Genomic DNA, 27,239 nt, shown 5'->3' with positions numbered 1-27,239 from the left:
TGCTGTTGCGCGACAGTGTCGCGAAGGCAGAGGAGTGTTTGGAGGGCAATATTCGAGGTGGATTGAGGTAGATCGAGGGAGCGGATATGTCGTAGATAAGGAGAGGACGAGGTTCAAGGTCGAGGTGGGTGATTCAGCGTTGATGCGTCGCAAATCGCAGTGAAGAGGAAACGGGTATAACAATGCTTTGACGGAAGAGTAGGAGATAAAGGCGCCGCGAGTCCCACAGACTCTTTGTATGCGAGGGTCGCCTGTTGATTAAAATGCGGAGATGTAGGAAGAAGAGCAGCGGGCGTCACCCAACGTCAAGATGAATGACGGAAGCAGTGGACACTCGAGGAGCGCCTTGACAGGGGAAAAAGGGTTCGGGAGGTGGGCGGGCGCCGGGCAATGGCAGGGCAGGGGTCAAGGGCACGCGCCTCCTTGCCTAGCATAGATGGACGGATTTTTGCGAGACGGTATCGAGTACAAGCGCAACACGGGAGGCATTAGTGTCAGACATTGTGCAATCAATCAATCCCAAAAGGAGTCTCTAGCAACAAACTCGACAATCGATTGTTCCTTGTGAGCCACCAAAACGCCATACGTTCCCCTTTCCGGCACCTCTTGATCTGGAGCATCTCGCCTGTCAGCACTCAAATGCCCTCCCTACGCGTAAGCTCCCTCCCCCACGGCAATCAGCATCCGTGCCCCGACTGTTCTGGGTGGTACGTGGACATTCCCAGCGACGAGGCTTTGGCGCCCTGCCCTGTCTTTCATCTTTTTTTCGTCTTGGCCGTTTCATTATGTGCAGCGCCAATGCTTACCGCAGAGCAGACGCGGCGACTAGGGAGACGTAGACCCCGGCCATGCCAAGCATCAGACCCCTCCAGCAGTGGCGCAGTCCCGTCGGCGCTAGGCCCTTCGCAGGAAGCAGTCGTGTGCTAAATGGCCTCTGTTGACAGTTGATCGTCATCACTGTGGAACTACCCCAGCGCCATGAAATGAGGCCAAGTCTTTGTCTCTGTTCCAAGACATCTCGAGGTTGGTAGAGGTACGAAGTCACCGACTGATGAGATCACATCCTGTAGGATTACGGTTGTCCCGATGCATAACAACAGAGTTTAGCATGGCACTCGCTGAGAGTTTGACCAACCGGTCCACGGCATGCCATGGCTGACATACGGCAAAACGGCATCCCCCATCGGTAGCCCCATTGAGCCTGGACTTGGCCAGCAAAAAGAGCGTCGTCATCACCCTCCGGTTTAGGATTTTCGACTGGCGAAAAGATCCGAGCTGCCGGTAACTATGCGCCCACCGCGAGACGATAAGCCAGGATTCCTGACGCAACCTTGTTGCAACACAACATCACGACAAAACGGGGTCAACAACACCAAAAAGATGATACACGAGCTGCTACTCGTGTGGCGTCTCTCCCGCCGGGAATTGAACCCGGGTCTCAAGCGTATTGTTTTATGACAAGCTTGCATACTGACCACTATACTACGGAAGATTGGTGGTTGTGGACAACCACTGTAGTGAGAGTTCGATGTCACGTGGTCGACGATATCTTGTTTATAACCTCTCGCAACCCCCCGACTTAGCAAAAGAGAACCCAGCCCTTCGTTTGGCAAAAAAGGATCGCGCCTTGTAGACGCTGGCGACCTCTCCCGCCGGGAATTGAACCCGGGTCTCAAGCGTATTGTTTTATGACAAGCTTGCATACTGACCACTATACTACGGAAGATGATGGTTGTTGAGCAACCATTGTAGCGGATTCGATGCCTGCCGACTTGCCAGAGTCCCTTATACGCCAGCATCGATTCGTCTTGGATGGATGGCGTAGGGCTGATGAAGGAAGCGTGCTCACGCATCAGAGTCGTGGAGACGATCGAGAGGCTCTGGTGTTGTGGGGAGTTTGGGTTAGCCGAGCCTCCAATGCGGGTTGAGATCCTGGAGCGCAACCGAAAGTCAATCAGTCAGCATTGTCCAGAGGAGGTAGGTGCGAGGGTTGAGAACAGAACAAAATACGGCTGCAATGGAGGGCAGCAGGTTACCCTCCCCTAAGGATAGCTGAGAAGGCATCATAGAAGTAGTCAAATAATGAATAAAAGCGACATAAACCCTTTCCATTTACTAGGATACTTCTTTTCTAATCTCAATGCTCTGAGGTTAGACACATAAGTGGTGGCTTGAGTCTGCTCTGACTGGGGGAGTCTGCATGTGGTGTCCTAGCATTTCTTCACAAAAGATGTCTGGCATACGCTGTTTGGTAGTAGTACGGAATAGTTCCAGATCTCGCGTTACCACGTCGAAGATTATGTTTATCGCATGGATGTCCTAGTCGCCTGCTCAGATGTGCCTGCCTTATCCGCCCAGAGTCGTGCTTTCCCTGGCTCGGTGGTGTATTATTCCCAGTCTTCAATCCATGCATCGCTTCACAACAACTGCCGACTTTGTTCCCCTTAATCACCTTTCAAACTCTCACAAGGATAAAGTTCACATCGGCTACACTGCCAAATCCCTACAGCACCGTTGGAAGCACGTTTTATGCATGTTTCACGGCCGTTCCCGAACCATACCTAACCCCTGCATAAGGCACCTCATCAAATCTTCAACACCACAACCCATCCAGCTGAGTCTCTTGAAGTGAAATTTCGAGTCCTCTGCCAACCAGCCCCCTCACTACAACAGGCGCTCAACGCCTGCCATCTTCCGTAGTATAGTGGTCAGTATGCAAGCTTGTCACGCTTGAGACCCGGGTTCAATTCCCGGCGGGAGAGTTATCCGGCCACCTGCGATACGCAGGATTTCTTTTTTGCACTTCATAGATTTGTTGCTCTTCTTTTTGCTTCGCAAGGCGTGGCCAAACATGCAGTTGTGCAAATTCGCCAATGTCCAAATGCTACTAGAGTACAAAACCCATCCATCCATCATCCATCATCAAGTCCCAGACCTAACCCAACACGAGACAGACATAACCACAACGTGCCGGGTATCGACGAGTAGTATAAAATAAGACTCTCCCTCAGGAAAAAACAAAAGGCACACACACACAAATACTATAACACAGGTTCGTCGTTGCTGAGCCCAGCTTCATCCAACTACTACAACACGTTATATGCCCACCCCAGCAACAATGCACCCTCCAACCCGCCATAAGTAAGAAAATCCCTTTCCCTCCTCTAACATAAACAAATGCTGCCCGCTACCGCGCGAATACCTTGACAACACCGTCGCCGCCCGCGCTTACCACCCACTTCCCGTCTTGGCTCCACACGCACGAGCAGATGCCCTCGCCGCGCATCACTCGGTGACTCGTCACCTCCTGTGTGCACGTCCTCTTCTCGAGGCTCCAGAATCGGAGTGAGGCGTCGTGGCCGGCGCTGACAAGTTCGCGTCCGTCGGGGCTAAGTGAGAGGCTTGAGATGGCATCTGGGTGGGCAATCATGTTATATGTACATTGGCCTGGCTGCGAGTTAGTCTTAAACTGCTGAACGTGTTAAGCAAGTAACATACCGCTGTTGGCGTCAAAGAACCGAATGAAGCGGTCTTCGTGACCCGAAATAATGGTTCCCTCCACTCCTGAGCCTGCGTTTGATCGGCCGCCACCAGTGGCTCCGGCACTGGCATCTTCCTCGCCCATATTGCCGGCGTGGTGCTGGCTGGCCTGGTCCAGCCCCATTGTCGTCGCGACAACCGCGTTGACGCTGGTCTTGTTTGTCTGGTCGTATGTCTCCAAGCTATCCATATGACCGATCTGTTCACCAGTTCTAGTGTCGTAGACAAGAATAGCAGCATCCGAGTATGCAACAACGAACGATTCGCCGGAGCTGCCCAGGGGTGTAATGCATGTCGGGCTGGCTGTGGAGCCGTCCGACCTAGAGATGTTATGTACAAGGGTATGGTTGAAGGGCGAGTTTGAAGCTATCGTGGGTTGGGGTGAGTTGGAGAAGCCGCTGCCGGAGCTCATCGAGTTGCCACGGACTCGGCCTCCCCGGCCTGTCATGGCTCGGTTCGTTCCCGGCTGTGGCGAGCTCAACTGCGGCGGCGCACTTACAGACCACAGACGGACACTGCCATCTGCCGCGCCTGATACGACAAGGATTCTATCGGTGCTGCCGTAGGGACTCGAGTTTCCAAAGACTGAGCCGAGGGTTGTAGGAAGAACACACAAAGCCCAGACAGCATCTGTGTGCCCCTCGAGAGTCGCCTTGGGGTCAACCCTTCCACGCTCCCAAACTCGGATAGTCGCATCCTGGCCACCGGAGAATATCCAGCCGTCGCCTTGTGCACGACCACCAGTCGAGAAGTTTGGTGAAGGGGACCATGATGTCAGACAGAGAACTGCTCCAGAGTGACCTCGGTGTGTAAAGTTGGCCGTAACATCAAGGTCTGATGCTGTATGCGGACCATCTAACCTGGGGATATGGAAGCGCTTGATCATGCCGTCATCTCCACCAGTGCAGATCTCAGGCTCTCCTGGACTGCCGCCTCCGGAGAAGATGACTGTTCGGACAGTGTCGAGATGACCCCGGAGACCGAATCTTAGCTTGAAGTTGCCGCTCTCAGCCTTCTGAGCTGCCAGGGCTAGTTCGTGATCTGCGCTCCGTCTTCTCGACATGGACCCCTTCCTTCGGTGGGAGCTGTCCCGTCGACCTGGGGATTTAGGGAGGTTCTCTGCAGTAGGAAAGGCATCGGTATCTGGGCGGTTCGGTAGAGACTGGTTCGGTTGAGAGTTTCCGGGTTCAGGGAATGTGCCCTCAGGGAACTCCCATCCATCAGACTCGGGTGGAACCGAGTGCTTCTCTCTGAGCTCTGCAGGGTCTTCCATTCCGCCTAGAACTTCTGCGGCATGGTTTGCTTGGGGTACGTGTTCTTCAATAGGTCTGGAACTGACAGACACAGGCGTCGGCCAGTCGTTAGAGTTCTGATATCTGCCGGATTGATGTTCTGCAGGCGACTGCATCATGGGCTGCGGCGGCATCTCTTGCTTTTGAGAAAAGTGTGACTGCGGTGGCTGCATAGGGGGCGCATGATTCTGCTGAGGTATTCTCGAGTTTATCTCCTGGACATGGTTCTGGGCAGCTCTCGTCGGCAACTGGAACTGTCGCTCCATGGGTTGAGGAGCTGGCATTCCGTATGCCTCGACTTCTCTCAGATCCTCCATGATAGGTAGCGGAGGAGACTCTCGAGGCGGTTGCGGGTTCGCAGGGGTAATCATCAGATACATAAATTCGGACTGGCACTGATCGAGGAAAGACTTGAGATCCTGTCGCTGAGCGTCCTCGTCACTTCGGTCGATCTTTTCGTAGTCGACACCGTCCACACCAGGAACGGGCATACTCTCGAGGGAAGCTATATCGGTATCTGGTCAGCACGTGGCAGCTGGCATGAACATGGGACTAGTCTCACATCTGAGCTTCTCCTGTATCTTGGCGGCACGATCATTCTTTGCGGCGGTGGCAGCGTCAACAGCGGGCTGCCCCTTGATCTGGGCAGCCTGCTCCTTGACCTTGCGCTCCAGCATGGTGACGTACTTCCTAAGGACACGCTGGGTGGCATCGGCCCTCCGCGCCTGTCCCTCCAGATTGGCGATGCGGCCCTTCATCTCCTGCTTCTCAATCTCCCACGAGTTCCTGTCGCGCTCATGTCGATGCCACTCGGTCTGCAGGAAGCGCATGACGCCCTGCAGGGTGTACTCGGTGGCCTGGGGGATGTTGGAGCCGTTGCCCTGCATCATGGGCCCCATCTCCAGGCCTCCTCCCACGCCGTTGCCAGCATTCGGGCCCATCGCGGCGCGCCTCTGTCAATTGGGCGGGTGCATGGAGATCGAGGAGGGAAGGCGAAAAAGAGCGACGGCGGCGAGCGAGTGCCGTTGCGGACGTCGGACAAGCTCGGTGCGATGGGGATGGGGGAGAAGAGGATTGGATGGCGGACAGCTGCGCGACGAGCTGAGCACGTGTTGTCTTGTCGGTCGCGACGAGGATTCTGACAATGTCGACGTATATCTCGGTATCTGTCTGCCGCTGTTGGACGTCGAGAACCTGGGAGGCGTGTGCTGCGTGGGAAAAAAGCTGCCAGTCCAGGTGTTTGGTTTGGAGGTGCAGTCTGCTGTGCTGTCGGGTGCTGTGCTGTGCTGTGCTGTCCGTCCCGTGTGCTGCCCTGTACTTCCCTGCCGCCAGCTGGTGCCGCGCCTTCTCTGGCTTGACGCTTTGCCGCTGAAATTTCGACCAATCACGGTCGGTTGAGCTGCTCGTGAGGCTGTCAGGCATCAACTTTTTGGGAGGACCCCTGGAAGGGGAGATGTGATTGAGACCAGAGACGCCAACCAACATGATTGAAAGGGGAAGTGACAAATCAAACAGCTAATCTATTTGTGATAAGAAGCGGAGAATGTAGAGAATACGGGGAAATTTGTGGGCTGACAAAGTATTGTTTTGCCTTACGGTTGAGTTCACAGCTGTATTGAACCACAATGTCCTACCATCTGCCAGCTCAGATAGTGGGCGACCAACACTCAGACAATATGATCTGAGCGATCGCTAATCTCAAATCGAAAGATCAAATCGAAACACGCCCAAACTCCTGGAGCTAACACATTGAGCAAATATGAGCCCGATCCCCTAACCACCAAAACCTCTGCCAACGCCAACCCAAGTCAACTCGAAACACTAAAACTCCAGCTCTTCCACCTCCATTCCACATTCAACACACGTCTTGACCGTCATCCCATCCTCATTCTCCACCGTTCTCCCCCACTCGTGAACATGCTTGCCACCCCCTATCGCATCTCCAAACTTGCTCGCCCCTGACTTGCTCAGCGTGCCAGCCTGTCTGCGGAACGCATCTGTTCGCGTCTTGCGCTTGAGGTCCATCAGCTTCTCCTTGAACTTGGCCTCTTTGCGAGCCTTCTTTTGTGTCTCACGCCGCTCATACTCGGCGTCCAAAGCCTCTGCCGAACCCCATTTTGTCTTGATGGCGTACTCTTCAACTTGACACCGGAGGAAGAGCATCATGTCGTGCCAATGTGACTTGTGGGGGTTTGGCTTGGAAAGATGAGGTAGTAATTCGGGATCTCGTAGTTCGGCTGTACAATATTAGTGATGCGCAATCCAAAATGCTTCCCAGACAAGACTCACGATCTGTAAGAAGATAGTCCTCCTTGCACTCCGTCTTTGTCAACAACGAGTACTTTTCTGGATACTTCTCCTTGCACTTGTTGCAGACGCAGATGTGAAACACCTCTTCCCACACAAAGTCAATCTCCAAGCTCTTGCAATCCTGGCACCTCTTTCGATTCTCCTCATCATCAAGAACGCTCAGTCCGGGCTCGAAAGGTCCTGCCTTGAGCCTCTTTAGGTTGCGAATCACCTGTAACCTCTCCCATTCTTGAACGCTCATGTGCTTCGGCCGCTGCTCGTCATCTGCCTGCCCTGGCTTCTTGCCGCCAAGGGCATAATTGTGAGGGTCGTCTTCGGTCGTCAAGAAACCACCTTTCGTATCGGTCATAGCACTCATGTTGTAATCGACAAACTTGGTGAACTTGCGTGCCGGCCGTAGCGCCTCCTCTTCGCCCTTGTTGCGTCCATCACGATTCGTCCCCTTAGAAGACTCGCCCGTTGATATGGAGCTGTATGGCCGTTTCCCGTTGGCAGTTTTCGAAATGTGGACATCATCTGTTGGAACGAAGCCACCGGAACTCTTTGGTATTTCGGGCGCATTGCCGGATGCTCGCAGTTCTGCTTCTCGTTGGTCTCGGATCGCCTTTGCGCGGAGTCGGTTTTCTTCCTAAACACGGTGGTCAGAGAGCCGAGCGCAAGATGAGTCGTACACCCCAGCTGGATATGGCTTACTATTCGCTTCGTGACTTCAGGCGTAGGCGGCGAGACGGCCGGCGCAGGCTTTGTCGATCGGGGTGGAGTGGATGGACGCCCCATGACGACCGATATCGATAGGGAGGCAGAGTCGGCAGAGAATCGCACAATTACCACAGGGGTTTGACTTGATCAAAAACACAGAAGCGAAAGGGAAGAATCAAGAGAATGCAGGCATCGACTATGACAAATGTGAAAGTGTCAGTGGCGGAGGGGCACCATCGCGATCTAGATACCCCGGTTATGTCACCAATTAACGCGAGAAAACGTGACCGAGGGGTGAACTTGATGCCTTCAGCGCAAGGCAAATTTCCCATGCTTACGCTGATGCAAAGAGATTTCGCAATAGAGATTCATGTTCCTATACACGATTTTTCATCCCAGAATCTATCTTCAAGAAATCCATGTACACCCTTGCCCTTGCCAGGGCTGTTTGACCAAATCGCCAGTTCACCTTGAACAGATTACCCTTGCGCACTATTCGTGACAACCATGTTGCTCATATTATTTAGTGATACAACCAAGGTCTACAAAAAACCCGGATACAAGAGCCTTGGTATACAAAGACCACAGAGGCTTCTATGCCCAAGCAATCCTTCCAAAGACCATCCACTTTACTCCTCCTTGGCGCCACCACGGCCAGCACGCTCGGCGGCCTCGACAGCCTTCTTGTCGCTCTGGGCAGGGCCACCCTGCATGGCGCTCATGAAGCCCTGGGCCTGCTTGAAGGGGCGCTTGAGGTCGCCGGCAGCGGGCTGGCCAAAGATGTGGATCTTGACAATGTTGCTCTCGAGGGCGCTCTTGACGGGGATGATGCTCTGGATGAGCAGGGGGTTGGTGTACTTGAGGTACACGTGCATGAAAGCCATCATGGCGATACCCATGGCCTGGCCGCGGAAGGCGGTGCGGATCTGCTGGTTGTCGTAGGCGTGGATGGTGGTGGTGACAAGCTTGCCCTCCTCGGAGGAGCCCATGGGGGCGGGCTCAACATACTTGAGGGTCGTCAGATCTGGAGAAGTTCATGTTAGTATCGAATCGTTTGGAGTGGCTTCGTGGGGAGTTGAGGGGTCGTCGTACCCTTCTTCTTGTTGATCTTGAGCTGGGTGAAGAAATAGAGACCGGCAATGAGAACGTTGCTGGCAAGGTAGATGGCGCGGACAACGTTGAGCACGAAAGGATCATCGAAGGGGACACGCTTCGAGACCTGCATCATACCCAGGATGATGATCAGGTTGGTGCTATCGCGAAAAAGTTAGCATTGGCGGTTCCCCCTCGGTTCAAGCTGCGCAGTTGCGCCACCAAGACATTTGCGCGACGAGCTGTCGCGTGAGGGTAGCTTACATCTGAGGAGAGAGAGCCATTTTGCCGGTTATCAAAGGAATTCCCAAGTAATGAAGGAGAAAATAGAAGAATAAACCCAACGCGTGGTGTGAAGAGGAAAGGATGGAAAGTTTGCGGTGCGGGATGGACGGGAGGAGGAAGACGAGTCGGGTTCAATGGTATTGTCTTTGCTGGCCTTTTGGAAGTCGCCCCCAGTCCGGTGGCTTCTCCCGCCGCACGCACCCTAGCCCCTTTAGCCAATGCCCACCCACTGTGGGGAAAATCTCCTTCCTTCTTCAGGTGCTTTGCGCCGGCAGGATTGGTTATTCCGGGGACGAACCCGCTGTTGGTCTTGCTCTAAGCCACTGGAAACCCACTGGAGCTCTCGGGCGCTGATGAACCCCCGATAGCGATGGAACCTTGACCCCAACTACGCGTCTTGGCTCGGGCTATGGCGCCATTCTTTCTCTCATCTTCCTACTGCTTCCATCGTGAGATTGATTCATGTCGACCTGCCATCTTGGGGTATCCTCAGTCCCATTTCTTTGATTGAAAGCTTGGTTACCGCGCTGATAGATGGACAATGATAGAGTTACAAAACTCTGCTCATCTTTGTTCTTTCTCTCAACGTGAGAGGCCGACAAGTGTTGGACAAAGAATTGGCTCTCTTTGAAGCCCCAACTCGCTGAATGCTGTGGCATCATCACACCAAGGGAGTTGGCTTTCTCCTTTATAATGTCGCTGAACATCATTGTACTTTCTTTCACAGCCTTACTGAACATACAATGGTGTTCATTGTCGCACCTGTTGCTTTGAGCTCCGACCAAGTCCATATGCAGGGACAGGTAGGCTGAGTTGGATATGGCCCAACCTCTGGTCCCGGAGCTCGTAGGGCTTCGAAGCTCCTTTGAGTTGCATGCAGCGTCTTTGAGTCTCATAATTGCGCCTGGCCAACTCAAGGCAAGTCGACAGAGTCACAAGATCATATATCTCGAGAGGTCTTCTTGGTGAACTGAATATGAACACCAAGTCAATCAACAATCCCAAGAGTCACTCAGTCATTCTATCAAACCACAAACACAAGACAGCGCGGGTTAGTATAGACCGAAACTGATTTGAAAATGCCTTACTCCCGTTCCGCCTACAACTCCCAACCCCAGTCACCGGGGAGCTATTCGGGCAGCAACTCGAGCTCAAGGAGTCATCGTCACCAGCGCGGTGCCCGATCCTATGACGGCCGTTCCTCCTTCCGGCAGCCAAGCCCCTTCCCGGAGTCGAGGAGATCCGAAGGGAACAGGGTTCCCCACGGCCGTGAGGCGCCACGGACTCCGCGCTCAACATACGGCACTTACATCTTGCCCCTGGAGGCGCAAGGTCAGTACCGGACCATGGATCCGACAAAGTGTGGCTGTAACTGTTGCCCGCATCCTACGAGCGTATCGAGAGGTCATAGACATCGGTACCAGGAGACGCCCGACTCGCGGTCTTCGGTGCGGCCTTCGTCTAACGGACACCAGCGATCAAGCTCATCCCGTTATCGTAGCAGTGACAACCACAACAACTACAATAACTATAACCACCACAACCATGACAACGACAACGACAACCGCGACTACCACGACAGCCACAGCAGAAGCAGTACCAACAGCCTGCCAAATTTCTCACGCAAGCGTCGAAACTCACAGGGCAGGTACCTCGTCGACGTCGTAGATAAGTCAAGCGGCTCGCTGAACCGGGAGTACGGCCGCTTCTACCCCATATCCCTCAACCAGCACTCGACCAGCGCAAGTGTCGAAGCCTTCTTGGTGCCCGACGGGCGCCGCGCCAAGGTTATCGTCCACTGGGGCAACGGGCAGACGGAGCGGCTCGGGAGCGGGATCCCGATACAGGAGCTGCTGCGGCACGCAGACTACCTTGAAGTCAAGGACAAGAAGCAGGTGCACTGGGCATAGGATAGGCGTGTGAGTCTTCCCCATGGGAAGAGTTGAGGCCCCCCGCCGGCGGGTGAGGCTTGTATCGAGTGATACCCAAGGCGGAGGAAGTGACAGGAGGGAAAGGGTGACCCTGTATGAAGTTCTGTTGGTTAATAGAGAGCAATCCTAGATCCATATACGAGATGCTTGCTTTGACGTTACCTCCATGTCTATCCTGTGATGCCAAATCGAAGCATCACAGACTTCATAGCCTCCACAATCTGCCTAAATTCACACCACCACCGTTTGGGGTCCCACCACTGGGAATACGTGCCGCACGAGGCTGAATATAGTCGGGCGTCAATGAAGCGTTGAAGAGAGAAGACAAGAGACTCTGCCACCCCCATCGACTCACCGGAGACAACCCTTGACAACCTGTTCACGTGCCCCTCCCTGCCTGTTCCGATATGCAACCACTTAAACAGAGTTCCACCGTCAAGGACACCCAACCGCTGAGACCAGGAATAAAAATACCTAGTTTCATATTAAAAAGTCCCTCGATCCGAGTGAGTCAGCTTTTCTCCCTCGGTTCAGAATGACATGATAGATAGGGTTATGACGTCCCCACGGATCGGTAGCCGGCAAGGAGTGGAGGCTTTTGCCTAAAAATCTGGCCTCTCCGACCAACAGTCTCCTCGCTGTGTGTAATTACCGTGGTAATCCCTACCAGCGCTCACACACACACACTTCCAACATCATGGTGCCGTAGATCTTGCTTGCGGGAAGGAGGAATGCAAGGCACGTCCAGAGGGTTGGGAGATGTTACTATGCTGCAGATGATCTTGTATAAACTGGATGAATGGATGAATAGGTACAAGCCCTGCTGCTGACTGTTATAACCCTGGCAAGGCACTATAACCTCCCACTTACACCACCCCCTCGTCCAATGCCATCTTGACGATTTTCATTACACAGCCCCGGGCAAAAAAGAAGTCTCGAATAGGTAGTTAGTCCCAGATGTTGGTTACTCTCTTGATGGTGTATATCCCAGCCTCCTCCAGGCAAAGGTGGAGTTGGACCACTCATGTCACCGGGGTGCTCCCGAACTCCCCCACGGCACGGACCCCTTCATGATAGAACTCGAGTAGATGTCCTACTACTCGGCATGTCCTGAAGGAATTTGACTTCATCTATCAACAGGCAGCCTCGCGAGGGGGTGTCTAAAAGGGAAAGCAACAAGCTGCGCTTGCTGGCCCGGAGAATCATGGCCCGGCGGGATGTGGAGAATCAGGACCCCATAGATCGGAAGTGATGACAGGGATCCCGGTGCCATGATGGACACCATCCATGGGCGGGAGCCTGGGCAGTGCGGCTCGGCGCGTAGATGGGGTCTTGAAGTCTCGCCGAGGGTCCTCTCAACATCGTTGGATGCCCGTTGTTGCCTACATGACAGTCATGGGGACGAGGCCAGATGAATCTACTTTAAAAACGCCACGGGGAAGCTTGCTTTTCAGGCAGAAAACAACCAAAGTCCCAACGAGCAATAGGCAAGAACTCGACTTATACAGTTTTCCCCGGTTTCCACTATCCACCTTTTTTGCACACTAGCTGTGTTGATACTATTATCCTTACTCTTTTGCGTTCAAGGGTCATATACCAAAAGACTCATACGCCGAAACACCACGCGCAGTCAGCAATGTTTGGAACTTGGAAGTACGATCCTGAGACCGACGAGGTCCAGAGCGTCCGGAACGGCTTCGACCCCGTCACGGCCCGCTCCAGTTCCCACCAGGCCTGCGATAGATGTCATGAGAAAAAGGTACGCCTGCGGAGACAGGTCTGACTAGTGGAGCGCCTCTATGCGCCAGGCCACGAACACCAGGCCGCAGATGTGGTCGACCCGTCCAACTGCAAGTAAAGCATGCTAACAACATGTTCAACACAGCTCCGTTGCAGTGGAGACAAGAACGGCTGTGAAAGATGCCGCAACAACAACCTTCGCTGCGAATATACTCGCTCCGGCTCCAAGTCATCACGCCGGGGGAAGAGCAGCCGCAAGTCTGCAGAGGGTGACAGCCCTTCAAGCTCCAGCTCCAAGCGAGGAGGCAGCTCATCAAAGCGGTCAGGGAAGCACCACAGCGGTTCTTCCCGAGCTGCAGCTTCAGCCGAGGAGGGTGACGGAGTGCTGGGCCAGTTCGACTTCTCCACGCTCGGCCCCGAGGACGGCTTCGATCTGAGCATGCTGTCATCCGGGGCCGACCACGGAGCGGGCTACGCCACGGCTGGACCCTCGGGTCAGTATGCGCAGAACTTTGACGGGAGCTACCAGCAGTGGGATCCGGCAGCCTATGCCGCAGCGTACGGGCAGCAGGGCTACACGGGCGAGGACTGGGGTCAGTACGACCAGGGCGACTATGCCCAAGACCCCCGGTACTACCAAGGGCACTAGACGACTTGCAGTGGCAGTGCTAAGTGTTTCGTTATGAGATCATGACACGAGAAGTTGGAGGTGGATGGAGGTGTACGACTATTCCCTCTTCGCAACATTATACCCCTTAATCCTGTTTTTTACCCTGTTAGATTTTCTCTTGGTTTTCCTATTTCAACGTCTTTTTGACTTACATAGAGGTCTGGACCGACCATCGTCTTCTTTGATGGCAAGGCGCATTCATTAGTCGACAATTATCGAATGTTTTCCCTCTCTCGACGTTGCCCATCGCTGCATGACCTTGCCCTTTTCGACTGTGGCGGAGCTATAGCCAAGGCCCTCATCCCTCCCAGCTGAAACCCATGTTAATACATTTTAAAGTAGCAGTTTGGCGTCTGCAACGTCGCAGAGGATCTGATATACGAGAAAAAAAGAAGAATGACCTTTCTCCGTGGGGAACTTTTGACGCGGTGTTGAATCCTTCTTGACCCCGTAGGCTGACGAGGGCATAGTTGAAGTTGTTGACTTGTTGTAAGTCGATAGGTGGACGGGCCAGGCAGGTGACTCAGCCCTGGAAGGCACCAGCTTAGTCATCAGGCCGACGACGTCACACCGCGACAGGGGTAGCTGGGTCATCGGCGGTTGCATCCGACAAATCTTTTGAGAGCATCACGACCTTTGAAGACGAATTGATTGATTGCAATTGCGACGGCCACGCTCCACTCAAGAGACTGAAATCATGGCTAGTCAAGAGTCTGGAAAGTCCAAGTCCGTGCTGGACTATCTTAACGACTGGGGATGTAAGTAATCACTCGATATGCGTGCCCTTTTATCTCGTCATTCTCACTGCATGGCTCACTTGATCTCACTCTCATGTGCTTTCTACTTAATCTCACACATATATACTATTAACCGCAAATGAACTAACCATATCTCAGCTGCCTCGCTGCCTCCCGCTCTCCTCGCAACTCTTGTCACTGCCCTCCACGCCCGTCCCCCATCCCTCCCCCTCTTCATCTTCACCCCTCCCCTCCTCTTCTCCTCCTACCTCAACCTGTCCGGCTACCCGACGGGCAGCGCTGGACTCACTGCTGCCTGGTCGGGCCTCTACGCGCTGCTGGCGCTGCGTCGTCGCCAGCCCTTCCGCGGACGTTTCTCGATCCGCGGCATAGTGCGCGGCACAGCCGTTGGCCTTGGCACCGCGAACTGCATCGCCGGGGGGTGGGTGTACTTTAATGGCGACTTTGAGAGGGATGCCGAGGAGAGGGTTAAGCGGAACCGCTGGGGGAACAAGGATTAGAGGCTCTTGGTATGATGTGTATGATATGGATGTTGTATGATAGCGGGCATGAGGAATGGGCATTTGGAGTCAAGGATGAAAGACCAGGGCGGAGTCGAAGACAGACATGTATGAGTTGGGAGGATATTTCCAACCAAATACAGATGACTCGTTCCCGTTCAATAGCTGACCTGAACTATGAGGGCGCAGTCTATGTTCGAGGCTAACCTAGCGGGTTTCTCGCAGTGAGGGAGAGCTATTCGTCAAGTATCAATATTGACCAGTATCCCATAGATCTATTCCTACCTTCGTAACAAGGTAAATGAAATGCTCATAAAAGTTGAACCGTGAAGACACAGTGATTTCGAGGTGTTGTTCTCGTAAGGTCTCATCTAGCAGAGTATGCTCTGTACTACCTGTCATCACAACGAAGACAGTTGGGCTAGCCAAGAAGATTTATGCTTAATCAATCAAACCAGTTATCTCATACTCTACTATGTATTTGCTGTTCAGTGATCTTCACTCTTGCCTGTATGGGTCAGCAACTCTCGCTCGCACCACCAGCATATGCTGAGTAGTCAGGCATATCATGGTAATCACGAGAACGTCAATGAGGACATAAGAATGCATCTACGGCGACACTAGCTTCATACAAGAATGTATCAGGCCTTGCATCATGTTGGTCGGCATTCGATACCGTGTGGACTATGCTTATCCCTGTGCCCCGTCACTGCGCAGGATCCTGCTACTCTAGGTAAGTAAACTACATGACACCCGTGAGAGGTCGAGATAGTACAATAAACACTCACTAAACAAGTACCGAAAGCTTTACATAAGCACGGCTGCCGTTTAATTCGATACCGGCTCGCATGAGTATGTCGATGCCTACTTCTACATCTGTATGCTAACAACGACGACACATACGTATGACAGATGACAGTCCCACTAACAAGCACCCCCTATTATGTGTCCTTGATGCAGGTATCAAGGCGAACCCCAACTAAGCTGCAGTCAGTAGAAAAATACCTCAGTTGAACCAACCTGCATCTACGGTTACGTCGGCACGGGACGAGGCACGACCTTTCATTGCAAGGCGGACGATGGACGACCTATCGTTTCCCCCACGTCTTAAGTCATCTTCAAACCTCACGTTGCGGTCAGTAACTAGCGCGATTGAGGGTCGTTTACTACTCAAATCGAGATTGATCGTCGTCCATGTGACACTATTTGCGGGCTCTGTTGACGAATACTCGATATGGAAGCGGTATAGAGGCAGAGAGAAGTCTATCAACCATTTTCACAAGGATGTCTATCCTCAGACTTGATTGATAAGATGGATAGCTAAAGGGAAAGGGTGTCCATATGTGAACGGCCCTCTTCCGGCCTCAACAAGGTTCAGGGCCGCTGTCTGATCCAACATCCTGCCACTCGGCCGCGATAGCCGCCGTTCCCGACTGACGCCGTCCATCACCTCGCAGCGCGCTAGGAATGATAGTGCAGTCATAGTCGGGTAGCTTCCCGAAGTCAAGCAGCCTCAAGCAGGCCTCATTTTGGTCAGACGTGATTGGCTCCATACGCACACCGTTGAAGATCTACACTCACGCCAAGTGAAACAGACCGCACAAATTGAAACATGGTGTTGCTTGATGCAAGATGTTGTTACATGTGTTCTAACCTAGTTCACAGCCTCCTTTTTTTGTTTTCGTAGTCGCTGCCAACTTCACCCAACGCCTTGTTTTCCAGGTATCAAGATTGGCTCTAATGCTACAGTTTCAACGCTGTATTCCAATGGCCCCTTTCTCCTTGAACACCTCACTATACACTGACAAAAAAAAAAGACTAAAATCAAGAAAACAAGTAGCTGGTTTCCTCAAACGGGCATCACGGTGCCCCGTCACCTCTTTGAAAATAAAACGCCAATCCTGGAGACGGTCTCAGCCCTTGATGCGTCTCCAAAAACCCATACGGCTGTCCCGTAAAAAAGTGCATGTTGCGAGTCGTCAAAATGCGAATCCTCAAGCCAGTGAGGACTTGATCATCTCGGTGTCAAACTTTTGGGTCGTTTAAAGCTTGAGCGTGCTGTTGTTGCAGGTACTCGACATCTCGTGCGTCGTGTCCTTGGGGAATCGAGGGGTCGTAAGTTGTGCAAGGAAAAGGTTGAGAATTATCGATGGACACGAGGATGTCGTTAAGTGTCCTGTTATGGTATCGGCCAAAGCAGCTGTGGTCGTTTGCGAGAGTGTGGAATCAATGCCACTCCTGGGACGGGTCATCCTTCTACAAGAGAAGGTGGTCGGGCCTTGAGGCGGCGGTGCTCAGCTTTGTCCCGGACAAAAGCCAGAGCAGGAGGACGAAGGTGGAAAATGTGAGGGTTCGAAAAAATGTGGTCATCTGGGAGCGGGTGTACTTAGGCCCTAGGGTATTTGAGGCGCAAAGAGTCGAGGTTTGAAAAGAGCTGAGATACTCGATGTCGCATTCGCGTGACTTGGGTTCGGCGTAGCTCTTGTACTCGGCGACGACGCTTTCAACATCCCAACCGGCAACCTTTCGGACAACTCCGACGACGCATCCAGTTCGGTGCTTGCCATGGTTGCAGTGGATCAGGAGAGGATAGTTCTCCTTGTTGAGAACGATGCTGAGGATCGACTTCATCGTCTTGAGGGGGATGGCCTCCTTCTTGGTGCCCTTCATGTTAAAAACCACTTGTCGGATGCCTTCCTGAGCGACAAACATCTCGAGGTCATGATCAAACTCTTCCTTTTTGACGAGGGAGCTGCGACAGGTTAGCTCAAGTATTGCATGATAAAGCGAGGACACTTACACAATCGTCTTGAGCCTCAATCCCTTGATGTAGTCAAAGTCATGAGACTTGGGGAAGCTGCTTCGATAGACACCAGGAACGACGACACCAAAGTTGTGAGGTCGGCCATTGAGAGGCGCAGGTGGGTGCTCGGTATTTTGCGACTGGTAAGTCGACACGGATGAGACTGAGATGAGGTCAGCAATGACTCGATCAGCTGGTGATGGTTGCAACTGACCACTCGATTCACTCGATACTGTCGAGACAGAACTCTTTACGCTAATGGCGGAGACACTCTGAGGGCGGGCAATATTTATAGCATCGCGGATGGAGACTCCATTTGTGAGACCGTCCTCGGTTTCCTTGGCTTGCATGTTGTCCTCCTTGGCGGAGTTGCGAGAGCTCGATCGGAATGGTGTGTTGATCTTTTGCTGCTTCTCCTGACTGGATGTAGATTCGTCGTCCACGAATACTCGTGAATTACGCTTCGAAGTCATATCGAGTGGTGTGCGATCCATGTGCTCGATGTTGGATACTCCTGACATTCGGTATAGGAGATCGAAGGTAAGAGGGATGCCGGATGACTAGGTGAGGAAGCCTAGTATCAAGTCGTGAACTTGTAAAGTAGATGAGGTGAGGCTCGTTGAGGAGTGGGAGCGAGGCTATCGTGAAGAGAAGAATTGGGTCGAGAGGAAGCCGGATTCGTGGTTCTTTTAGTCCAAGAAGCACCTAGGACCCAAATGCTCGCGCGTGGGAAGCAGAGGCTACAAGGTGGTGGGATTCATCTTGGCGACAGTGAGCTGAACCGGCAACCTGTGCAGCTTCTGGGGGAGAACAGGAGAGGAAGTAGTCAGAAGCGTGGGGGATCCCAGTACAATGTCCCGACAAGCGTCAGAGCTCGGTGAAGGAGAAGGGACAAGGCGAGAGAAGGCGAAGGTGGTGGAATGGGAAGAATGGGGCGAGAAGGACGATGTTTGAAAGGTCCGGGAGTAAGAGAGGCAGCAGAGGCACAAGCGTAAGTAGGCCGCAGCAAGGGTCTGCCGGATGTGATGTACCAGGACCAGGAAGCCCCGGCGTTGTTGGAAGCGGGCGGAGCGGAGAGACTGGAGAGACAGGACCAGGACAGGGCAGAGCGAGCAGAGGAAGAAATGGAGAGGTGGATGAATAGAGAGAGGAGTGTATTTAGCCAACAAAGAAGGGTCGAGAGGAAAAAGTGGTGAGGGACATGGGAGAGGCCGAGAGACAAAATAAAGACGAGCAGCGGAGGAAGATGACGGGCATATTGAGTGATTGGATCGGCTAGGAGCGAGCTAGTCAGCAAAAGGAAGAGCTCAACAGACTAAGCCGTGTCGGGCAGAAGCCATGTGCGCCGGGGGGGCTTTACAGTGCACCCCCGCCTGGAACCTCACCAGCACCTCCACTAAACAAACTCCACTCAGAGCGAGAAGCGAGAGGCCCGGACTCGCTGTGTTCTTCGGCCGTCGGAGATATCCTCGACGTCCATCCAGTTGCGGCTTATGAAGCTGGCATTTCTACATAGTGTGTACGTGTGGCATTGTCAATCTGCGCATGTACGGCCTAGGGTTCGATCTGATGGCCTAGACTCGTCCCGGCTAGAGCCAAGCCCAGGGCTTCTCTCGGTTGCACTGCAGACGTGGCCTGCAAGATGCCCGAAGGGTCTGGCGCTAGACAGCCTCGACTACGGGAGGGACATCTATTCACGGATGCGAATTGTCCTTGACGGAAACTGTTTGGCAACCTTTTCGACAGCAGCAGCTGTAAAGTCGGTCAAAAGTCTATTCACAAGACCATCTGTCATTGCACATGGCAACTAACATTAGTCTTGCTGCTCGCGTGAGGGGTTGGCTACAAAGTTTTGTTGAAACCTGGGAGCCCTAACTCACTCCAGCTTTCCAGTTCAACTAGGCGTTCTATTAGCTGAAAGCCCACAGGAGCTTATAAACGAGATGGTCGTTGGAAGAGCGACTCAGTCGAGCAAGCCCACAACGTGAAGGACGGCCGCCTCCGCGCTGAGAGACGCAGTGACCCGGCTACCTGGAAACCCAAAAACAGCACCTTCAGTCGTCAGACCGAGAGTCTGTGTCTCAACATTTTGTCCTGCAGTGAGGTTCCCGGCCGTCTTAACAAAAAAAAAACACGAATTCCACACAAAACTTGAAAAAAAGGCCCAGGTGTCGGTGCGATAATCGCAAATGGCCGAGTCCCAGTTGGCCGGCGGCTCAGCTGGGGCGCGACCTGTGGGCGAAAATGGGCCACAGTCTCGACGTCTGGGCACATGTTGGAGACCCCGAGCCGCACGCTGGGCTCCCCGTTCAAGTCACTGGTCTCCAAAAGGAGAGTTGGATGACGGATGCGTTGTGCAGGGGGCTTCCTGGGCAACAAGGGGGGACCGTCCCCGGATGAGGCGGCGAATCGAAGGGCGAGGCCAATGCTGAATGACAGCATCAGCTCTTTTTTTTCTGGTCCCCGACATCTTTTTTTTTATGCTTTCGCATGCATGCGTCTTTGTGTGCGCTTCCTCGCGTTTTTTACTTCCTCGGTGCAAGGTTGGAGGGCCGACCGGACGGATATTCGGGATTACAAGACGATCAGCTCCTCCTTTTGAGTTTACTTCCTTCCCACAGGTCTGTCACAACGGTCCAAGATGATGCTCACCAAGCAAGGCACACTCTTAGTGTAGATCGACTGGTGGTATTGCTTTCAGTGGTGTGGTTGGTGTGTGTGCCCCGTTTGCTGTCCCCGTCCCGACGGGTGACGGGGATAGAGGCCAATGGGTGAGCCGTGAGCAACGCACCGACCGAGGACCCTATTTTCATCTGTTTGGTGCTCTTCGTTCAACCTGCTCTCTTTGGAGAAGGTGATTGCTCCTTTCGTCGTGGGTTGGTGTGTTGATCACACATCAGCTAACTGAGGGGTAAAAGCTGGCTGGACGAGAGCGAGTAATTCAAGTCCCAGCCAAGCTTACGGTTCAGTTCGCTCTGGGAATAGTAACCATCTGGCTCTTTGTTGGACAGTCGCAGGATTCACAAAGTGATGTCAGTCAAGGTCCCTGGAGACAAAGAGAAAAAAGGAGAAAGAGTCGCCTCCGTTTTGTCGATCTTGTCATGCCCCGACCTGCATTTCCCGTACAACACACGTCGTCCATGAAACAGGGCGAAACACAGCTGTCCCGACTGTCTCGGAATGACATCTAAAACATTGATCCAGGAATACTTCTTTCCTGTAAAGAACCCCACGAAGTCTAGCCAATGATTCGCGTCTCCAAGTCCTGTCTTGCAGCGAGCAAGTGTCACGAGCTCACAATAAGGAAGGGGTGTTGGAGTTATTCTGTCACCCTGCCTCTATGTTTGTACCTCAAGCTACCGCCACCCTGATCATCAGTTGGTCGGTGGATTCGGCCGCCACGGGGAGGGGACCTCGCGCGACCAACGTCCCTGGTTGACGATCCATTCCGCATCATAGCGTCGAATAGTCATGTCCTCCATGGAAAGATATGGCAAGGGCAACTGCCGCAGAGTCGCGCGTTTGCGGCGGGACGGATGACTACAGCTACACACGTATGAAGCGAGGCGTAGACATACGTGTATTGTATGCGCATAACTGCGACTGACGTGTTTGTCCTGCGTCGCCGCGTGCGTCGACTTGAAGGAGTTGCCGTGGAGAGGCTCTCCAAAAGCAGCTGGTCATTCAATCTGGTGGTTTCTTGGACGGTGGCGGATAGCGGGTACGACCGAACCACCGACCGGGGCGTAATTACGGCTCCCTCGGATATCTCCCGTGTTCGCTGCATTTGACGGGCTTGTTCATTGTTACACCGGGGCTCGCTGTTGTGCAACTCCGTCCCTTATTAGCAAGATCGGATCTCGTCTCTTCTTCCCGTTCCGTTGGTATTACCAATTCGCCCTCCGCTATCCCCGACAGTCACGAGATGACCCAGTCCTGTGCACTTCCCACCCATCTTGGGGAATGCATGGCTTGCCGACGTCATCGCTGTCGAGGCTGACTTTGCTGACGACGAGCGAGACATGTTTCGCCTCAGCCTTGGGCATCAGCCTCAATGCCAGGGCAATTGATCTGATCTTTGCCCTGGCTGGACTTCCATTCTTCTCTGATGTTGCTATATTCAGAAACTGGTAGGATTTTTCCCGGTTTTGTTTGTTCGGGGCGCGTTGAATCACCAACAGCTGCGTTGTCATCGCCCGCTTACACGCAACGCACGCGCACGCGACGACGGCCTCAGAATGTAAGCGCATTACCTACACAGATCCAGCCTGCCGCCTTTCAATCGCGCCACAACTGAATCCCCTCTACGGCCCGTGGGCAAGCAATTATTGTTTCGCATCCTTACTGGAAGGTGCTCGCGTGTCGATCGTACCAGCGAGATCATTGTCAGCATGGATCCCAGGGAGACAGACTTCCATCCCATCCATGGATGGTTGGGCGTGTGTCACCCCCGGTCATGGTTCTCCGTCTGGGGGAAGCTATGCGGATAGGTTCATGCCTTACATGGTCCCCTGTGCTGAGACTCTACCTGCCCGCGGGATGAAAAGGCTGGAATCCATCAGCTCAACTCACCGAGGTGTCTCGGTCGACCAGTTTGGGCTATGCCGACAGTCTTAGACATCAAGTCTCGACGTGTCTCATTGGGCTCCAACGGGCAAAAAGAACAACAAACCAGTTCGTCTTCATCCCACGTGAAGACCTACGCTTTTCGACACCGAGAGACTCGACGGGAGAAACATCCGCGACGTCTGGATCCCCAAATTGCCTATTCGGGACACCGAGATCCCACGGTCCTCAGCTCCACGCTTTCAGGGGAATCTCTGCCTCGCATCCCGGGAGCGTCTCCCCGGGCCAATCGAGCCTTGCAGGAGCATGGATTGAGGTTCGTCGGGGCAGGCATCTAGAAGCTCGATGCTCCTCTTTGGGCGCGAGAAAGAGCTTGGGTGCTGTGTGAGGTTCAACTCAGCCCTGTCGTCTAGACAGTGGGGGACGTGTCGCGCCTCCGGAGCCGACGCCGCGGTGGTAGAGGGGCCGGGGATGACGGCGGACGTCGGCCGATGAAATTCATCAATGGCTGGGTTCTCGTATTGGCCGAGTTCAAAGCTGGAACCCGGCAGTCTCTGTCCCTTCCGGCTATCGTCGAGTGTTCATGCTCGTGATGCCTGTCTTGCTGTTTGTTAGCCGCACTGCATCAGATCATCTGCGAACTGGGTTTTCTTGCTCAGAGAAAGTGAAGAACCCACTTAAAATCTGCAACCGAGTTCCGATCTTGTTGAGCTGCGGTCGCGAGATAAAGTGCAGAAATCATCAGACTGTGGACGAGGGTTGACGACTCGAGCCGAGGCTCTTAGTGTCTATGCAGAAGACGACTCTTGTTTTCCTTGTACGGATGTGCCGCATGCTGACTTCAAGTTGTTTATGCATCACCATTGCTTTTGCCCTCCATCACGACCTCATCTAATGCTCCTGATACGGCCGTTTCGCGCCCTGCTGCTGTTAGCCCCCACTGCTACGTAGAATTGAGCCGTTAACCGCTCAAGTTGCTCACAATTCACAAACTTCCCCTCATCGCTGATAACCAACAACCAATGAAATAGACCATGACCACGCACAATGTCCACTGTCATGACGTTGAGCGGCCGATGGGATTCCGATAACCCCTCAGCGGGGTTGTTGAGAATCCTATATCAAGCCGTGACATCCGCTGCTGTCTTTACTCTGAGACTCTTTCTCTTCAACTCAGTTCTGTGAATTGAACCTCTTTGCAATCTCAACCGACTCCTGTCACACATATCTTTCGGTACGATGTGAAAACCGCATAGAGAAGGAGCAATGGCTCCCTTCGCAATGGTCACCAAGTATCAAGGTAACGTTTAAAAAGAACGCATCCGGGTGTTTGACTGTTTCTACTCTGTTTCCTCCCCTCTTGTCCACATAGACGAGCCACCGACGTTTCATTGATACATGGACGACGGCTTCGTCTGGGCTTGAGGACGGGCAGAGTAAGGCAGTTGATCTGAGAAATACCGGCGAACTTGATCTGGATAATACCAGCGAAAGGACATGCTTCTTTGAATCCCCCTACCCCTCGTGTCCGGTGTGACTGGGAAACTAACCCCGGCAGCGTCTCGCTTGATCTTTCAACATGTCGACTGACAAGATCACTTTCCTTGCCAACTGGTACTGGACTAACCCGCAGGTTGATGAGAACATGTAGTTAACAGGAGTCAGGCACGCTACGCCGTACCACGCCCCGCTGTACCTGGCCCAGGCCAAGGGATATTTCAAGGAGGAGGGTATCAAGGTTGCTCTGCTCGAGCCCAACGACCCTAGCGTATGTTGTCTTGACGACTCAGCTATGTTCATTGCTAACTCACTCAGGATGTCACCGAGATCATCGGCACCGGCAAGGTCGACCTTGGCTTCAAGGCCATGATTCACACCCTGGCTGCCAAGGCTCGCAACTTTCCCGTCCAGTCCATCGGCAGTCTCCTGGACGAGCCCTTCACCGGCGTCGTCTACCTCAAGGACTCTGGCATCACGACCGACTTCCGCACGCTCAAGGGCAAGCGGATCGGCTACGTGGGCGAGTTTGGCAAGATCCAGATCGACGAGCTCACCTCTCACTACGGCATGACGCCCGACGACTACACTGCCGTCCGCTGCGGCATGAACGTGTCCAAGGCCATCATCAAGGGCGAGATCGACGCCGGCATCGGCCTCGAGAACGTTCAGATGGTTGAGCTCGAGGAGTGGCTCGCCTCGCAGGGTCGCCCCAAGGATGACGTGCAGATGCTGCGCATCGATGAGCTCGCCGAGCTTGGCTGCTGCTGCTTCTGCACCATCCTGTACATCGGCAACGAGACCTTCCTGGCCGAGAACCCGGACAAGGTCAAGGCTTTCCTCCGGGCCGTCAAGCGTGCCACCGACTACGTGCTCGCGCAGCCCGAGGCGGCGTGGGCCGAGTACGTCGACTTCAAGCCCGTCATGGGCACGGCTCTGAACCGCAAGATCTTTGAGCGCAGCTTTGCCTACTTTAGCAAGGATCTCAAGAACGTCAAGCGCGACTGGGACAAGGTTACCAAGTACGGCAAGCGCCTCGGCGTCTTGGACGAGAGCTTCCAGCCCAACTACACCAACTCGTACCTCGAGTGGGCTCTCTCTGGCGAGTCGAGCGACCCCATTGGAGATCAGAAGCGCATTGCCAAGCTTCAGAAGGACGTTGCCGTCTCTGGCGGCTTCCACCGGCTTCAGGATGCCGAGGTCAAGGCTTGAGTGTGTACCGCCTTAAGCTGAGAATGGTTGAGGGATCATGGTTGGACCTAGTCCAGATGCTGTCTGATACACTCTCTTTGGTCCTGGAGGAACTGGAAGTTACTAGTCACTCATTTCACCTGGCTCTACCATAACAATAACAAGTTAAATTGCTGGATCAATAATTGTGTCTTTTGAGCCCCGTGAACAATTGCAAAAGTGTTGTTATCTGCATGCTGTTGATATCCTCAAGTATAGGGTGGCCAGACTCAGCCGCACCTAGAATGCCTTGCGGATCACATCTTCTCAACAGCTACCTAATCAGGAATTCTAGGTTTATTAGATAAAGTATAAATCCTAAATGGTAAACGAAGATCATGTTAGATTTTAGGGAATAAGGTTGTTGAGTGTTCTTGGCCGTTGTTATTCTCGTCAAGCATCATGGTGGACCGGGTAATTGTGTTGTATGACATGGCAAATCCTTCAATGTCACATCACATCACACGTAACCCGATCAGGCTGAATTGACGCTCAAGACTCATGACCAATATGATATCATAATGAATGGCTTTGGGCCTGGTAGTATGTGTATGTACTGTGGTGCCATCTGGCATGCGTCTAAATGAGAGTACCTCCATCCGCTTCATCAATGACCGCCGTAGTCTATCATGACTAAATCACCAAGACCAAAAACTCCCATAAATCGTAGAATCATTGCCCATTACTTATTAAGGAGTATACTTCATAATGTCTTCCGGCTCGGGCATGAGCAAAAAGTCGTCCGGCAGCCCTTCCTCCGGAGGAGCCTGTAACTTCACCATTAGTACCGGACCATAGTCTTGTGCCAATTCATGTCTCACCTGAAGCTTCAACGCCCAGTCCTTGACATGGTCATAATTCTTGCACTTGTGCTTGGTGTTGAAGTCGGGGAAGGCGGTGGGATCCTCGGGGTTGGTCCAGACCTGGCCAAGAACGCCAGTGTCGACGTTGCACATGAGGACTTGACGGATGGTGTCAAGGCAGTGGGCTAACTGATTAGCATTTGACGGTGACGAGGGACATGAGTGTGACATACTGACGTGCAGACGGAAGATCTCGCCGTCGTTCTTGAAGGCGTGCATCTTCATCTTCTTGTAGTAGTCGTAGTTGTACCACAGAGACTTGCGAACAAGGTTCTAGTCATTGTAAGCTGCTGCAGTGTTGTTGAAAACGGAAGGGGCCATACCAAGCAATGGAGGTGATGCATGCCCTCGACGTTCACGATGAAGCCGCCTCCATATTTGGGATTGCGCTGGACAAAGGAGCGATCCAGGCCACTGGCAATACCATCCTCGTAAGAGATGACACCAGGACGGGCTAAGCCAGGTTAGCAATTGTGGGAGAACTTCCAAGGACGACATACCATCAACACCTAACGATTCCCATGCAGCATCAACCTCTGGTGAGGCATTCCGTCTAAAGACGTTCTCGTTCATAAACTTGCCATCAAACTCGACCGTCTTGTATGTGATCGCAACGTCGTCGAGGAGAGGTGCTGCGTCAATGTTAGAGAGGATCAATCTTATGTTCGAGGCGACTCCAGACTTACACCATTGAGTTGTATGGGCAGCACAGTTCTGGTCAATGTTGAGAAAGGCCATTGAGATCCAAGCCCCCGCAATGCCAGAGACAACGATGAGTGCCGTCAAGGCGAGCGCCCACCCGAAGCATCTGCACGAGCCAAGACGTCGTCTTCTTGGTGGGACGTAGTGAAACGACTCGCCGTCTGTCTCGGAGGAGAGGTCTCCGTCGGCATCAGGGTTCAATGGGATTTCTTCTTGCTCCTTTGAAGACATGATTGCAAAAGTAATGAGAGAGGGTGATGGAGGAACAAGGCGAATGTACGTGCGCCTGGGTAATAAGACACAAGAAGACTAGAAAAGAGACTAGAGAAGAGGAGGGACGGGAGATGACAGTCAACAAGTCTGGTGTGAGGCAAGACCAAAGAATCTTGAGATGCAAGTCGAAGCAAGGAGGCGGGAGGCTGGCTGATGGCTGCCTACCCTTCCTTCCCGAGGCCGACTCTTCCGAGGCAGATTCTACACAGTGACCGATGAGGCAAGAGGGCAAGATGTCATCGCAATCTTGGGTGATCGTGGGGTTCCCGAGTGAAAGGTTGACAGGGCTTTCGATAGTCTGGATCCGGAGCAGGGAATCGTATCGTTCGGAGCTGAAGCGAGCGAGGTGCATCACATCACACCTTTCCAATTGTCGACAAGAGTGACGAAGCGGGCACCAATAGTATGATGATCAAGAGTGCGAAGATGGGTAGTAGACGTTGTGCATGATGGCGTAGTAGTAGGATGCTGAGGAGGGGAGGCTGAGT

The 27,239-nt window shown here is 53.2% G+C and overlaps 9 protein-coding genes across 9 annotated transcripts; 4 read left to right on the top strand and 5 right to left on the bottom strand.

Moving 5' to 3' along the window:
- Positions 1-3,187: 3,187 nt before the first annotated feature.
- On the bottom strand, positions 3,188-5,773 carry MRS44_000188 (uncharacterized protein; the record flags this gene model as incomplete). The annotated part of the gene is made up of 3 exons (XM_065623861.1): positions 3,188-3,447; positions 3,499-5,349; positions 5,395-5,773. The coding sequence occupies 3 exons, from the start codon at positions 5,771-5,773 to the stop codon at positions 3,188-3,190; spliced, it is 2,490 nt and encodes an 829-aa protein (XP_065479673.1).
- An 880-nt stretch (positions 5,774-6,653) lies between these two features.
- MRS44_000187 (uncharacterized protein) lies at positions 6,654-7,919 on the bottom strand (the record flags this gene model as incomplete). The annotated part of the gene is made up of 3 exons (XM_046276913.2): positions 6,654-7,069; positions 7,122-7,770; positions 7,836-7,919. 3 exons carry the CDS (start codon positions 7,917-7,919, stop codon positions 6,654-6,656), a joined length of 1,149 nt encoding a protein of 382 aa, XP_046129692.1.
- A 551-nt stretch (positions 7,920-8,470) lies between these two features.
- MRS44_000186 (uncharacterized protein) lies at positions 8,471-9,217 on the bottom strand (the record flags this gene model as incomplete). The annotated part of the gene is made up of 3 exons (XM_046276914.2): positions 8,471-8,865; positions 8,934-9,094; positions 9,198-9,217. 3 exons carry the CDS (start codon positions 9,215-9,217, stop codon positions 8,471-8,473), a joined length of 576 nt encoding a protein of 191 aa, XP_046129693.1.
- Positions 9,218-10,297: 1,080 nt separating this feature from the next.
- Positions 10,298-11,128, top strand: MRS44_000185 (uncharacterized protein; the record flags this gene model as incomplete). Its single annotated transcript, XM_046274023.2, has 1 exon — positions 10,298-11,128. The coding sequence occupies one exon, from the start codon at positions 10,298-10,300 to the stop codon at positions 11,126-11,128; it is 831 nt and encodes a 276-aa protein (XP_046129694.2).
- Positions 11,129-12,785: 1,657 nt separating this feature from the next.
- On the top strand, positions 12,786-13,538 carry MRS44_000184 (uncharacterized protein; the record flags this gene model as incomplete). The annotated part of the gene is made up of 2 exons (XM_046274466.2): positions 12,786-12,908; positions 13,035-13,538. The coding sequence occupies 2 exons, from the start codon at positions 12,786-12,788 to the stop codon at positions 13,536-13,538; spliced, it is 627 nt and encodes a 208-aa protein (XP_046129695.1).
- Positions 13,539-14,256: 718 nt separating this feature from the next.
- MRS44_000183 (uncharacterized protein) lies at positions 14,257-14,817 on the top strand (the record flags this gene model as incomplete). Its single annotated transcript, XM_046284212.2, has 2 exons — positions 14,257-14,317; positions 14,456-14,817. The coding sequence occupies 2 exons, from the start codon at positions 14,257-14,259 to the stop codon at positions 14,815-14,817; spliced, it is 423 nt and encodes a 140-aa protein (XP_046129696.1).
- A 2,256-nt stretch (positions 14,818-17,073) lies between these two features.
- On the bottom strand, positions 17,074-18,093 carry MRS44_000182 (uncharacterized protein; the record flags this gene model as incomplete). Its single annotated transcript, XM_046278764.2, has 2 exons — positions 17,074-17,569; positions 17,618-18,093. The coding sequence occupies 2 exons, from the start codon at positions 18,091-18,093 to the stop codon at positions 17,074-17,076; spliced, it is 972 nt and encodes a 323-aa protein (XP_046129697.1).
- A 5,672-nt stretch (positions 18,094-23,765) lies between these two features.
- Positions 23,766-24,895, top strand: MRS44_000181 (uncharacterized protein; the record flags this gene model as incomplete). The annotated part of the gene is made up of 3 exons (XM_046274542.2): positions 23,766-23,800; positions 23,852-23,954; positions 24,002-24,895. The coding sequence occupies 3 exons, from the start codon at positions 23,766-23,768 to the stop codon at positions 24,893-24,895; spliced, it is 1,032 nt and encodes a 343-aa protein (XP_046129698.1).
- A 707-nt stretch (positions 24,896-25,602) lies between these two features.
- Positions 25,603-26,709, bottom strand: MRS44_000180 (uncharacterized protein; the record flags this gene model as incomplete). Its single annotated transcript, XM_046274559.2, has 6 exons — positions 25,603-25,680; positions 25,735-25,901; positions 25,950-26,049; positions 26,100-26,230; positions 26,277-26,408; positions 26,463-26,709. 6 exons carry the CDS (start codon positions 26,707-26,709, stop codon positions 25,603-25,605), a joined length of 855 nt encoding a protein of 284 aa, XP_046129699.1.
- Between the last annotated feature and the right edge of the window lie 530 nt (positions 26,710-27,239).

This window comes from Fusarium solani (genome assembly GCF_023522795.1).
Source record: "Fusarium solani strain SB1 chromosome Unknown bctg00000000, whole genome shotgun sequence".
Taxonomy (NCBI): domain Eukaryota; kingdom Fungi; phylum Ascomycota; class Sordariomycetes; order Hypocreales; family Nectriaceae; genus Fusarium; species Fusarium solani.
The sequence above is the reverse complement of the archived record's forward strand: the minus strand, read 5'-3'. Positions and strand labels throughout refer to the sequence as shown.